The sequence below is a fragment of the Diabrotica undecimpunctata genome, chromosome 8 (assembly GCF_040954645.1).
Source record: "Diabrotica undecimpunctata isolate CICGRU chromosome 8, icDiaUnde3, whole genome shotgun sequence".
NCBI classification, from domain to species: Eukaryota; Metazoa; Arthropoda; class Insecta; order Coleoptera; family Chrysomelidae; genus Diabrotica; species Diabrotica undecimpunctata.
The window spans coordinates 31,126,914-31,141,885 of NC_092810.1; the positions used below are offsets into that span (position 1 = coordinate 31,126,914).

Here is a 14,972-nt window from a genome sequence, read left to right on the forward strand (position 1 = left end):
CCGTGTTGCTACTATTCCCAAAATTATACTCTTACCAAAATTCTACATAAGGATCCTATCCTTATTTGAAGTAAATATTCAAAGCTTAGCGAAAATATATTTTAGGAAATAATTTTAGCATTGGTAAAATATAAATGTGAACATGAAGATTAGCATTTGTCTATTCAGCAGTTCAATTCAAGCGGTCTCAAGGACAAATTCATTTGGGTTCCAGATATTATGCTGACAAAAGATAAACACAAATTTATGGACACAAGCATTATTATAATATACAATTTTTCTGTTAATATAAACAATCCAATAAATTCCAGAAGATAACCAATAGGTTAACTATAGCGAAAGTACAAGCTGAGCATAGCCGCAAATGTCAACCATGGCCATGAAATAAAATATTTCGGTTTGGCAGTGTCGGCATGAATGCATGTGTTATATGCTTCAAATAAGCTTTTAAAAAGTATATTTTGATTATATTATTTTATGAATTCTGCATACAGAATTTTAATTCATATACAACAATAACGAGTAAATATTTGTCTCATTCGAGATTAATTGCAGCAATCTGGCAACTGGTGATTCGAGGATTGCCAAATTCTAATAATTAACAGCATTTATCCATGGTTAACATTTGCGGCTATACTCAGCTTGTACTTTCGTGAAACTTAACCAAAAAATATATAGTTTACCCATCTGTTTAAAATACAAGGAAGTGTGTGATGATTTAAAAAATTAACACTGTTAAAACATTTGGCTTTTAAAATAAATATATTTTAAATGGAAAATACATCAAAGTTAACATTAAGCACCCAATAAATTCTATTATACATTAATCACTAACTGATCATAATTCTTTTCTTGGCGCTACAACCCTTTGGGAGTTTTGGTCTACCTGTTACATCTACTTTCCTTCTTCACTGACTGATATTCATAACTTTAAAGTCGTCTTTATAGTCCATCCATATTTTAAGGGTCTTTTGTGGTGGGATTTTTCTCTTGTTCTTTTTCTTTGCGGATTATTCATCCATCTTTGCATTACAATTATCCTACATTTTTTGTAAATTACAGAGCCAGTTGAGTTTTTATGACTTTACAAATCTATAAACGTCTGTGCTCTGCATTAATTTGTTTAGCTCATGGTTCATTGTAATTCTTCACGTACTAGGTTGTTGATCCAAATATCTTTCTTATTATTTTGCACTTTCTCAGTTGATTTAAAGCAGTGCTTGAAAGATTGAGAGTTTTACATTCAATATGACTACTGGCCTAATAACTGTTTTGTACATTCTTATCTTACTCTCCATTTGGCAATTTGCTTTTCATTAAGTTTTTGTATGTATAAAAGCATGTATTGCCTCTAAGAATAAGTGGCATTTCTTGACTGTTGTTCCTGTCATTTATCAATTGAGCCCAGGTAGGGAAAGCTGAAGGCATATTCATAGGTCTTAAATTTTAGGTCTCATGTCAATCAGGTTTAGTGCCCTTCATATATTTTGTAAATATTTAGATCAAGTACATTTAACTATCGTTTTGGGTATTCCTAGTATAGATAATTGCTTTAGCTTTTTTGTCTATTCACTTCATTAAACGCCTGTTGGAAATTGATATATACTCAAAACATTTTTCTTGTGTATCTCTTGTATATTTGATGTATAGTTGATCTATTTGGTCTGAAACTATATTGGTATTTACCTATTATTTCATTTGAAAAAGGTGTCAATCGACGGTGTATAATTCCTGATAATATCTTATAGATGACATGTGACATTTAAAAAGTATTATGGTCATTTGTCTCCCTTCTTGTATATAAGAAGTAAGATTCCTGATTTGCAGTCCTATTGGATGACTTCTAATGTTTCCATATGACAGATTAATTTATGGATACACTTACATATCCATTATTTTTTTGTCGCTTTATGGCATACATAATTTCAGAATGTCTAATTTTGTAAAATATATTTTTGTTTGTATATTTCATTGCCTTTAGATCAACTACCTGGGAATCTCCTACTTTTTTTCCTAGTCGTATTGATGAGATAAAATTTATTTTATCTTCAATGTTTTTAAAAAAATCTTGCGATAAGCACTCTACTCTGTAGTTTGAGTAGTCTGAGTTTTCAAACATGCTTTTTTGCATATTATGGCATAATCAGCAGCTACATTAATTGTGGATTTTCGAATCAATCTTTCTATCATAGAATGCATGCTGTCTGTCCCCATCTGGGTATGTCTTTTCTGGAGATACTTTTGTATTAATAGTTAAATCTTTTTATATTGCTAAGTTAAAGATGGCGTTTGCTAACACAGAATTTCTGTTTTGAGCAGCGCAACCATCGCTATGCAACATATTAGTTTTCTTATCGCGAGGATTGGCTTCTACTTTCTTTTCTTTACATCTTTTCTTTACATCTTTCATTACTCATAAATTCTTCAAAACCGCTACCTATATCTTCTTCCATCTCTGCTTCCATGGTTATGAAGTCCGGTTCTTTGGACATTTCATTGTCTTGGCGGTTCGTGTTTTGCATGCACGAGATGCCTTCTTCTGATCTTTCTGTGCCATTAGTGACCTTGTTTGTAATATTAAAATCACCCAAATTCATTATGATGTACCTACGTACAGGGTACATCATTATGATGTACCCTGATGGTATTTTGTTTCATGGATGAAGCAAGAGTAAAGTTGTCTAAATCAGCCTCTTTAACTTGAAAAGGGTCCTTTTTTTTCAGTGTCCTCTAACTTTGACGGCACTCGTAGGTTTATAATCCTGTCTGCTCTTTTAGCCATTTCTGTAACAAAACTAAAATGTGCAGTCTTATTTTACTTTTTCCTTTAATATGAAAAAAAAAAGAAACTAACTTGACACAGAATTGTTTTTATTTAACTAGATTTCAACGAAAATCATTCCCTACTAAATACTGAAGCATTCAAACATAAATAAATTTGAAAGAGAATAATTACTGACTTCTAAAATAGTTATTCGTATTATTAAATGCTAAATATGTACAATTGTTTTTTGCTTCGTTAGTTTGCCATACTGCCAGCTACATGATCTTTTAATCTCATTAGGAGCAGTAAAAAGTTTTTGAATTATTTGCAATCGAATAGACTAAAATAGATAAATTTAAAGTTTCAACAGTAAGGGAAACAGTAAGGGTTTCAACTGGGAAATCAGTACAACAATTAATGAAAAAAAGAGAATATATATATATATATATATATATATATATATACAAACAACACAGTTTATTAGGGTTGCAGTCAGAAAATTGGCCGGGATGTTAATGAAACACTCTTATGACTTTTTGTCTAGCTTTCGGAATGGTTTTATTCCTTTTTCAAGACACTGTAATAAGAAAAAAAATGTAAATATTTATAAAATATCACAAATCTTCAGTGCAACTTACTAGTCGTTGAGATTATTTGTAAAAGCATAGACACTCAACATTAATAACACACACATAAAATATAAAATAGTGGACAAAATACATTTTAAAATTCTTTAAAATTTAGGTACAGATAGTAAAAATTGTGTTTGTCATCTTTTGCTGGTGTGTTTATATATATATATATATATATATATATATATATATATATATATATATATATATATATATATATATATATATATATATATATATATATATATATATATATATATATATATATATATATATATATATATATATATATATATATATATATATATATATATATATATATATATATATATATATATATATATATATATATATATATATATATATACATACAGAATGATTCTGTCTCCTGTTGCCGACAAGAATGTAGCGTAGAATAATTTTTATATAATTTTAAACTGTTTGTCCTTGTTTTAGTGTAGTGTTCTGTACAATTTATGTTTAATTTTATGTTTATCACATTCTGCGCTTGCTGGATAGCCCAAATTTGACGAAATGCCCCTGATGATGCTGTAGAAAGCGAAAGTACTTGGGCAAGATTTGATTTTTAAAATTGTGCTCGATATTTGCCTTTAATTTTTCAAAGTTCATTTATTCGAGCATTCAACCTTATATCAAATTATGAATTTGTTAAATAAGAGGATTTTTGAGACGTCTGTGAGTTTTTAGATGTGTCAGAGATGTACTCATCATCAGTTGTTTCGTGTGAGAAGTCAAGATTGGATAATTTTGTAGAATCACCCATTAAGAGTTCGGTTTTGTCCTTAAATGTTTTTATAAGACGAGTTAGTCTATTTTTGGTTGATTTCTCATGAAGGTTGGGATAGATTTGGTATAACGTATGTTATAGATGTGGCGGAAACACATAAACTTAAAGTGTCTCTTAAAGCTAAGAATATGTGAGAATTCCTCCCCCGGAATGCCTGCTTTAAGAAATGATACTGGAGAAGCAATTTGTAGACCTAAACTTTTAACAGCGGTTTCGATAATTTCATGTGGGATACATGGGGGAGACATTGGATATTAAGATTCTCTTTGTAGGAGAAACGAGTTTACATATGTTTAAAGTTAGGGAGCCGATTTGTATGGTAGGATGAGATTTTACTAGTTGATCTACTATGTTTTTATTAGTTAAATATATACAGACCCTATTGTTGGAGATTCTGGAGGCAGATGTTCTTTGGTTCAATAATATCACCAATTGCTTTTACATAATCAAATAATTTGAGGCTGTCTTTGGCATGGAGTATGATTGCTTGTTCTTTCTTTGGGTAGGTTGTTTTCGGTGTTGTTTTTGCTGCTGTTACATATGGCATTGTAGAAATGTTGTTTGGTGTATCTTGTTTGTTGCGGATTGTTCAATCTTGTTGTGACATTGTTGTGGAAGGATCAGTTGGTTTGTTGGTATTTCCTGTGCTGCTCATGTACACATAAGCTGCACGTCAATTGTTGGTGTTAACTGACAATTTAATTTTTGATGAACTCAATGCCTGGCTTATAGGGCCGGCAAATTATTTGTATTAACTATTTTTATACAATTAAGTTTTAAATCACTTTCTGATAAAAAAGTATTAATTGTTCTTATCGTACAAAAACCACATCGGGCACACTACACCAGTTTTTAAACGATATATTCGATGCTGAGGCTCAGCATCACTCTTAAAATTGTTTAATAACAGTAAAAAGTAGTAATATTTATTGTGGAAATATTCATATCTCCGTCTTGTGTTATCTTTTCAGTTTGGCGTATAGTGCGTATCTCCAAACGTAAATAAATAGTGATTTATATTAGTCATTCTTAAACTTTTTCGATTATTGCATAAATAATAATAAAAAATAGACTTGCCTTTCTTATGATATATGAAACAACACACAGAGTTTAAGCAAAAATTGAAGATTTTTACGATAAAGTCCAAGAACAACTACTGACTTGGGTCAAGTAATACAAATGGCGTTAGATAAGCATTCTGCTTGTCAAACATTTGATGCCTGGAGTTGGGCAATTTTCTGTGATGGCTTTTATTGCGAAACGGTAAATGCTGCGGAGATAAGTATTTTTCAGGCTAAAGATATTATGGTATCGTGTACCAGGTGGCGCAAAAAGTCATATTTAAACAAAATGTAACGCACTATGCGAATTACACTAACTATATGCATTTTACAAAACATTTATTCCGCTAAATTTTAAAGTATTCTAATTTTTTATTTCTTATGAACTTCCACAGTAATTCAGCACCAGCACTCCCAGTCTCCAAGCTTCAAGCGAAGTTGATGTCTCTGGCAGAGAACAAGAAGGTCTCGAGATCACGTTCCCGTACTAGGTCCCATACCCGTTCGAAATCACGAGGGCCTCGATCAAAATCCAGGTCCAAATCCCGATCGTCGAGCCGTTCTTTTAAAGGAAGGAGATCGGCTTCAAAGGAGGCGAAGGTCAAAAGGAGATCGAGATCGTCTTCTGGCTCGAAGGAGAATTTCGAAATTCGCAAGAAAGAAGACAGCGTGCAGAAAAAGCGACATTATAGATCTAATAAGGACAGTTCCGACAGCGAGGCAGACGTGAAAAGAAAAAGGTCGAGGTCGAAATCAGCTAGACGTAAAGACAGTCCGAGAAAGAAGAGGAGTACATCTAGGAGACGTTCTGATAGCAGGCGGAGAAGTGCATCGAGAAGGTGGGATTTTTATTTATATTTATTATTGACAGTTTGAAAAAACATGAAAGCTACATTTTAATTTTTTTATTTCAAAGGCTAGTAAAACGGTTTTTCTAATATTTGGTATTTGTCAAATCGTACAATGTACTAAATAATCTATTTAAGTTTGTAAGTTATGTTATTTGTTGTAATTCGTCTTTTCTTCGTGCTTGGAAGACACGAAGCTAGTTTTTCATTTCGCCAGGCCATTTGTTTCCCTTTATTGTTTTTCTTGCTTATCCCGCATACTTCTTTAGCTGTATTTATGATAATTTCCTTGAAAAAGTTCCATAACAGCTCTAGATTATCCTCATCTGTTCTTTCATTTGAAATTTCTAATTTTTCCGTTATTGCTATCTCATTCTTCTATACAATTTCTCTATTTGTTAGTCTATGGAACTTAATATAATAGATTTCCGGTAGAACATCTAAGGGATTATAGAAGAATATTATTACGGTAAGAATTAAATGGACGTAACATATCGGAATTTTAACACATTACAATATGAGTGGGTCCTTTCACTCAATCTAAGAGGCCTATCGTGGTTCATCCCTAGGTTAAAGTTGTCCTTTGATGACACTCCTACGAAGTTGTAGGGCTCGTAGTCGTAGGGAAGAATGAAATATTTTAACCAAGGTTTATAGAAAGATATTTCCAAATTCTAACAAAGAGTAAAGTGAGGGCATCTCTCTTTGACAAGCTGATAAGTCTCAACAATTTTACCTATCGTTAAAAGACACTATTTACAATGGTATTGAAGATCCTACCGCAAGATCCGTTGGCGTGGAGTTACTGTGCAGCAATTATCTTTTCTCTTCTTGCATTTTTTATGCCCTTTTCTTCCGGTCTTGTGTCACTTCCCTTAACTGTTAAAATGTTTTCCCTCGAGTAATTTATGATATTTTTGTTTCTCTCTCTAGCTTCACTTTCCCAGCGATGTTTTATGTCAGTGTTTTGATTAATTTGTCTTTATTCTTTTCCCTTATTCTTGACGCTTATCTTTTCTTTCTATATGTTCTTTTTTATCCATATTTATTGTCGTATCACATTCCTTTTTGTTTTTTTTTTGTTTGTCTTGTCATCATTGTCTTCACAGTTCCCCATTGGTTGTCTCGTTAGTTTTTGGAGAATATTTCGTTTACTTTATTTCATCTCCATTCGTCCCCATTTGAGTGCTGATTTTCTCAAGATTTCGAATTTGTCTCTGTGTTTTCCTCTCTTGTTTCGTCATTAATGAATGCCCTGAAATCAAAGAAGATTGACTACAACAACCTCAGGATCATATCAAAATTATACTAAACAGCGAGCAAAAGTACGTGTTAACGAACAGCTGTCAAAAGAAATTGAAATTAGGCGTGGAGTGAGACAGGGATGCGTATTCTCGCCAAGTCTTTTTAATGTCTACTCAGAAGAGATCCTGAAAAAAGCTGTTGAGGGTGAAACAGCTGAAATAAAGGTAAATGGAGTTCCCATTAAATGCGAACGACACTGTGATCTTAGCCGAAAATATTGAAGATCTTCAGAGACTGGTGACCAGAATAGCGGAGTATGGAAAAGAGTACGGTCTAACAATGAACGCCAAGAAGATGAAATTTATGAGAATATCGAAAACTCAAAGAAATAACGAGAATCTTCTAATAAACGGAACCAACGTCGAACAAGTGGACAAATATGCATATCTGGGAACAATGATTAACTCCACAAATGATTACATTCAGGAGATCAAAATCAAAATAGAAAAGGCTAGAGTAAATTTCAACAAAATGAGAAGAGTGCTATGTACAAAGGATTTAAAATTGGAACTAAGAGTTAGGTTGGCGAGGTGCTATGTTTTTTCGACTTTGTTTTATGGAATGGAATCTTGGACCTTGAATGCGACATTAATGAAAAAACTGGAATCATTCGAGCTGTGGGTGTATAGAAGAATTCTGAAAATATCGTGGACAGAACAGTCACAAACAAAGAGGTTCTGAGAAGGATGAATAAAGAAATAGAAATTTTAAATACAATTCAAACAAGAAAATTGGAATATCTCGGACATATTACACCTTGCTCCAACTGATTATGTAGGGAATCCAAAGAAAGAGAAGCATAGGGAGACGTAGAATGTCATGGCTGCGCAACCTGAGAGAGTGGTACGGATGTACATCAAATGAACTTTTCAGAGCAGCCGTCTCAAAAATCCGAATAGCTATGATGATTGCCAACCTCCGCCGCGAAGATGGCACTTGAAGAAGAAGTTTCGTCCATGTCATTTTTAGATAGATTTTCTCTGTATTGCGTATAATTATTGCGATATCCACCTTTTCGATTCTCCATTTTAAATGCGCTCTTTAATTTATATCATATAATAGCTCCAAATATTTCAAAGTTTCTATGTCTTCGAAACTCTTATTGTTTCCCACTTTGTTTTTTTTTGTTTGTTTTTCGTTAATTTGTGGTCTTCGTAACACATACATTTTTAATGACTACTGATTATTATATTGTTATATATCATTAGCTGATTTTCTACAACCCCAGTTGAAGGAGGCCACGTTATTGGTTAACGTCAATATCCGTGGAAGTTTTGTAAGGATTTTTAATATCTTCTTCAAATTACAGATAGATTTTTACTTCCAGACGAAGCCCATCCAGGGGAAGGAGAAGCCCTAGCAGAGATAGGAGACGACGCAGCATGTCGAGACGTCAAAGTCCGAGGAGAGGGCCTGGACCTAGAGGAAGCTACGGCCGCAGAAGTAGGAGTCGTAGGAGAGGAAATAGTAGACAGAGACGCAGCAGTCCCAGACGACGTTCCAGAAGCCATAGTAGAAATAGGTAAGATAATACATATTTTTTTAATATATAGACTCTTTAGATTTTGACATTACATTATTTAGTATACTAAAAAAAGTACGCACTAAAAAAGCATGAATGAAATGGTTTTTATTTTCAGGTTCCGCCGTAGTAGAAGCCGCAATAGGAATTCCTATAGGAGACCCTCCCCCTCTCGTGATAGAAGGATGTCGAGAGAGCGTGATCGTCGATCGAGATCCAGGAGACGTTCCCGAGAAAGGGGCAGCGCAAGGAGACGCTCACCACCACGAGACAGATCACGCCCCAGGAGACCTAGCCCCAGTCCACAGAAGAGAGACAATCGAAACCAACGGCCAAGGAAGGATGATCGTCATCCCGAACCACCTCCGAAGAAAGTCGAGGAAGCCAGGCGAAGAATAGAAGAGGAGATTAATCGTCACGAGAAGAAAGAAAGAGAAGAGGGCGAGCGGAAGAAGAAGGCCGAAGCTGCAGCAGCCGAGGAAAAATCAAGAAAGGAGAAGGAACGGGAGAAGGAAAAGAAGAAATCTAGAAGTATCAGTCCCGAGGAGAGTTACCCGATACCGCCACATGGTCCTCCTAGGTATTCTAGGAGTTTGTCGAGAACTCCATCGCCATTCATCAAGGCCCACGAGTTCCCTCCGAAGCCCTCTAAGGCGACGAGCGTGAAGGATGATAAGAAGAAAGCTAGCAAGGAGAAGCCGGAAGTAAAACCGAAGAAGGTTACCAAGAAGCCACCCAAGAGCGAGTCAGAGTCCTCCAGCGAGTCCGAAAGTGACGAAGATACCAGAAAAGACAAGCGCAAAGTCCGAACGAAGAAGAAGCCGAAGAAACGGGACTCCAGCAGCAGCGAGAGCGAGGACGAGAGGTCTTCGAGAGAAGTAGAAGTCAAAAAGAAGAAAGAGAAGAAGAAGAGGGACAGCAGCGAGGAAAAGTCTTCAAAGAAGCGCCACCAAAGTTCCGATTCAGAAGAGGATAAGAAGAAAAAGAAGCGGCGATCGAAGAGTTCAGAAAAATCAAAGAAATCCAAGAGGGATACCAGCGAGAGCGACGTGCCCACCAAGAAGAAGAAGCGACAAGACAGCTCTGATGAGTCCGAAAAGGAAAAGTCCAGGAAACACAAGAAGGAGAAGGATAGTTCATCCGAGAGCGACGACGATTCATCGAAGAAGAGGAAACACAAGAAAAAAGCTACGAAATCTGTCAGTGACTCCGACGACGAACAAGAGGTTAAGAAGAAGAAGAGGGATAAGAAGCACAAAAAGAAGAGGAAGCATACTAAGAAACACAAGAAGCATAAGAAGAAGAAGCAGGACAGCGATGACTCGGACAATAGCGAATCTGAAGTGGTAAATGAGGACGAGAAGAAGCTTAGAGAAAAAGCTTTGAAGTCAATGAAGAGGCAAAATTCTAGCGATAAGTCTGAGTAAGTTTCATTGAATCTAGCGTAAAATATGAAGTATTTCATTCACCTTTACATTTCTTATCAGTATATGATAATAAAACTGATTTTAATGACATGATGTTACTTTAGTCTATAATAACAATAAATAGTTGTGTATGTGGCAAGTTGTTTTTCTTGTTTTGGTTATCATTAATGTATGTATACAATAGACAGGTTCTTGGGTGAGAAATCACTATGGTGTATTCACTATGCCACCTCCAGGCTTGCCTGCTCAGCTGATTCCATATTCTTCTCTCCCTGTCTATTCCCACCCCAAAGGTCTCAACTCGGAGCCAGGAAACAATATCAGCTGGTAATGTATGCACTATCTCTACTGACTTGTAACTTGTGATATGTCAGCGACAATTACGCGATTTTAAAACAGAAATACTAAAAATATATAGTTTGCTTAAGCTGTATAGCTGTAATAGAACTGGATGAGTAAAATAAACTCAGTATGGCCCAGGAATTCTTCAAGTATATTTATTTTTCATTTTAATTCTAATTTACATTTTTTTTTTTGTATTAAAGATTACTTGATGGAAAGTTATGTTCAATAATAAAAACTATTAGTCGTAACATAGGAAGAGTTTCTAGATCTTTCTCAGTTTGATACCTTCTCTATCTAGGATGAGTGAATTTTTTCCTTAAAGGGAGCTGGAGCCGTGTGACAAATCTGTATTAATTGTCACCTTACACGTTATGTTTCATGTCAAATGTCATGTTTCAACGATCCTTCGAGCCGCACAAACGTGACCTCGAAAGAAGCGAAAAATTGTAAGAAAGGTCATAAATCGCTCGGTATCGCTGTGGCAATCGCCCGGATAAGTCTTCGCACAGGTTTTCTCGAAAAAAAAAAAATGCAATGTTCAATGAGTTAACTAAGTTTTTTTGTGAAACAGAGAAACTGACGAAGTTCATGTAATGTTAAAGCAAGTGAATCTTTATCACGTACACAACTTTATGAGTGGGTTTAAGGAGGGACATGTAGTTACCGAAGACTACCTTAACATTAAAAACAGACAACCTACAGAAAACTGGTACATTTATCCATATAAGTTGTCCGAGCTCTTGCTGAAATAAAGTATCAGATTTTCCAGCACATTGTCATTGCACATAAATTGTACCAAAACTTCTTTATCCAGAGCAAAAGGAGTGTTCCATCCACTGTATTCACCGACCTGGACATCTGTGACTTATTTTACTTCTTAAGGTAAAATCGGGGTATAGTGTTGAAGCAGTGAGAGAAAGGGGTATGAAGGTTCTCGAGGAACTGACGGACTAAGTTTTTCAACAATGAAAAATTCATGCGTTCAATACATTTTATAATAAAATTAGTGCTAAATATCAGTGGCGCACCCAGGGGGGGTTTTGAGGTTAAACCCCCTTCCCCCAGGGCACTATTCCGACACTGTTACTCACAAATTTTAAGGACTCAAAATGGAGGTAGCATCATAAAAAAATTCGGTGCCCAACCAAAACCCCTCCACAGGAAAATTCTAGGTGCGCCAGTGATAAATATTGATATTTAAAATATTTTGTAGCACCTGTCCGGTTATTTAATTGCCACCACACTTTCTTCGCACGTTCTAAAAGTAAAAAAATAGCTTGTTGCCATTAAAAAGAGGGTAAATTCTGAACTGAAGAAATGTGTAGTGTCAAAAGAGGTGAAGAAAAGATACAACTGCTGCTTATACATATAAATTTGTTTCCGTTGAACCTAATTTAGGAGTTAAACTTTCACAGTTGTGCTTTTTAACTCTCCAACAAAAATTTCTAAAGGTGAACATTATTTCCTTATGAAATTGAAAATGTCGGTTTCATACACAAAAAAGCTACATTTCTTTCATTTGGGGAATACTGACAACTGGGTTTTATGAGATAACACCAAAAAATACCGTTCGAATTGTCGCTGATATATTTTAATTTATTTATCATCAGAGTAGAGAGAAAAACATCACGATTTAAAAATTCACAGTTGAAAGGAGAATTCCATGCGTCGAGCAACCCAACGCAAATTTATCATCACGATCCACGTCATCTCATGGTCTTCTAATCACCACGAGATGTTTTCATTCTACAGAGGGCGTTGTTTACATCGCTTCAGGTAAAATATACCAATTAGGATAGATTATAATTTTTACTACGCGAGATTTTACTATAGAAGATTTTCATTTTACGAGTTTTAGAAGAGTAGTCAACAAAATTTCGTTTACTTAACAAGAATTATTTGTTTCAGGACATTAATATATGTATCTACGTTTTTGTGGTTAAACTGACAGGTCCCGTAACTGTAAAATGATCTTTTTAAAGTTCCACATTGGATATTCGTAAATCTTAAATAATCGTTTAGGTTCATCCATGAAAATGACTGAAAATTAAAATTCTTTTGAACATATGCCATCCATAGTGTTGTTTAATGTGCATACGAAATTTCGTATTAACCCGTCATTGGCTCTTTTTGACTGAATATATGTTACATGTAATTATCACTCAATTTTACATATACAGACAAAACGCAAGACGGAAAAATTGAGACCGTTACCGGTATGCGTGCCAAGGATGCATAAAAAATGCTTAATTGTATGTCAAACAATGTGTAATAACTAGTTCTTAAAACCCACCACCAGATTTCACTTCAATAAATAAATCATCAGTTTGTAAGAAAAATTTCAACACTGACATATTTTCATGCAGAATCATCCCCTGAAGATTGTTCGACTTGCATGACCAAAATGCAAAGTTTCGGTGAATTTAACTGAAACCACTTTTGCATAAGAAAAGTGCCGGGTTCTTTGTTCCAAGGTACCATGCGCCATATACATGATGACGTCACGAGGCATTTTTTTGCCGAGAATTCGAATTACTTTAAGCTATCGCAATTTCGATAGCTTATAGCAATCGTTTTAAGTTGTGAGTGTATTTGAATACATTATTGCAACAAATAGTGGCGGGATGCCCTAGTAGACTGAGGGCAAATACTGAAACAGAAAACTTACAAATATATACGAGGATACATAGAAAAAGTCTTAACCTACTATAGGCTTACTGAGAAAATTCAGAATGTTTTAGTCTACCGAATGTATGGGGGGGGGGGGGGGGATAATTCTAGAGCAGTTGTGAAAATATCATGCTCTGTGCATTTCGGGGGCAGTATCGGAAAGGAAAATAAAAATATCGTGAATTTTTGGATTTACGAGTAGATACTAGGCATACTTTTAGAAAATAAGGAACTTCATATTTGGATACTTTTTGTATCTCATTTAAAATTAAACAGTAAATTTAATTTTATTCCAGACATAATTGTTCTTAGCTGCGTATTCTACAGATCAGAATTTATTTAATCACGTTTGAGATATAATAAAAGTGATTATGCCTTAAAAACTAACCCTAAGCTACCGTTCGGAGAAAACTGCATTTGCATGCTCAAAGTGTGTATATATACCTATACCAAATATCAAATTTATCTAAAATATATATTAAATTATTTAATACATATTTGGTGCAATTTACTATTTTTAGTAAATATTTTTGCTTTCTAAACCTTTTCTATTGTATCAAAATATATTCCAGCATCTTCAAAAAGCGAAAACCTTAAAAGCAGTTATATTGTCAATCAGTGGCGGCTGGTGTGGTAAAATTTTGGGTAGGCCAAGCCAGCAAATTACATATAGCTATGTGTAATCAGTGGCGGATCCAGAGGGAGGGGTCATGACCATCCCCCTCCCGTTAAACATATTTGAAAACCCACTTATCCTATTGGTGGTAAGATTAAAAGTGACCTTGCATCAGAGAAAAGTAATCACCCTCAAGATCCACGACCTCCCCAAAAAAATTTCTGTAGCCGCCAGTGTATGTAATACATATTTTTTTTGTGTGAGTTGCAATTGTGTTGTTTGTTTCTAAGGTTCGTTTAAAAATATGTTACAATTATATATTATGTTACATATTTTTTATCATAATTTAAAAGGAAATTTATATTACAATTCGATAATTACGTTACAAGTGACAACGATGGTGGCCGTAGGCCCGATCGTCTGGTGCCTAAACAGCAAGCATAAACACGACAATATAAATCGTTGTCCGGCAAGCTGCTTAACTTCAAACGCTTTTTGTACGGGGATCGTATGTGAGCTGGGTCGGCCAGTTCCTATCGGGCCTATTAATGATATTTAAAATTCCTGAATGCGATTCGATGCTTTCTGTGGTAATATAATAACATAGTTGTTTTAACGGACGCTAATATATTGAGTGATTTAGTACATTTAAAAGTTATTTACATGCATTAACATAATTTTTGAATATATGTTTTTCAATTTTAAAGCTCTTAAAATTATTGGGTAGGCCCGGCCTATCATGCCTACCCCCAAAAGCCGCCACTGTTGTCAATAAAAAGACTTGTAAACAGAGTTTTGTGATTTCAGCAACCTGTATAATTACTTTATTGTTGTTTTCAATATTGGTATTTACATATTTTCGTTTTTATTTATTTTATTTACAATTTGGGATGGTTTTATACATTATACAATCACTTAGGCATTTTTGTGAAGCATTTTCTAGGAAAACGGCTGTTTAATGGAGTACTTCTGGT

The 14,972-nt window shown here is 34.6% G+C and overlaps 1 protein-coding gene across 7 annotated transcripts in view; it reads left to right on the forward strand.

Moving 5' to 3' along the window:
- The window catches only part of LOC140447392 (uncharacterized), a 38,738-nt gene extending 23,973 nt beyond the window's left edge, over window positions 1–14,765 (forward strand). For 2 of the 7 annotated variants that reach the window (XM_072540010.1, XM_072540012.1), the window contains exons 6-10: window positions 5,661–6,104; window positions 8,746–8,940; window positions 9,059–10,363; window positions 10,556–10,694; window positions 12,360–14,765. In XM_072540010.1, coding sequence (XP_072396111.1) covers window positions 5,661–6,104; window positions 8,746–8,940; window positions 9,059–10,363; window positions 10,556–10,694; window positions 12,360–12,437 — 2,161 coding nt within the window. In that variant the 3' untranslated portion in view covers window positions 12,438–14,765. Of the gene's footprint in view, window positions 1–5,660; window positions 6,105–8,745; window positions 8,941–9,058; window positions 10,364–10,551; window positions 10,700–12,322 lie in introns of all 7 variants that reach the window. The other 5 variants (XR_011951593.1, XR_011951594.1, XM_072540013.1 and 2 more) reach the window with 5 other exon arrangements.
- Window positions 14,766–14,972: the final 207 nt, after the last annotated feature.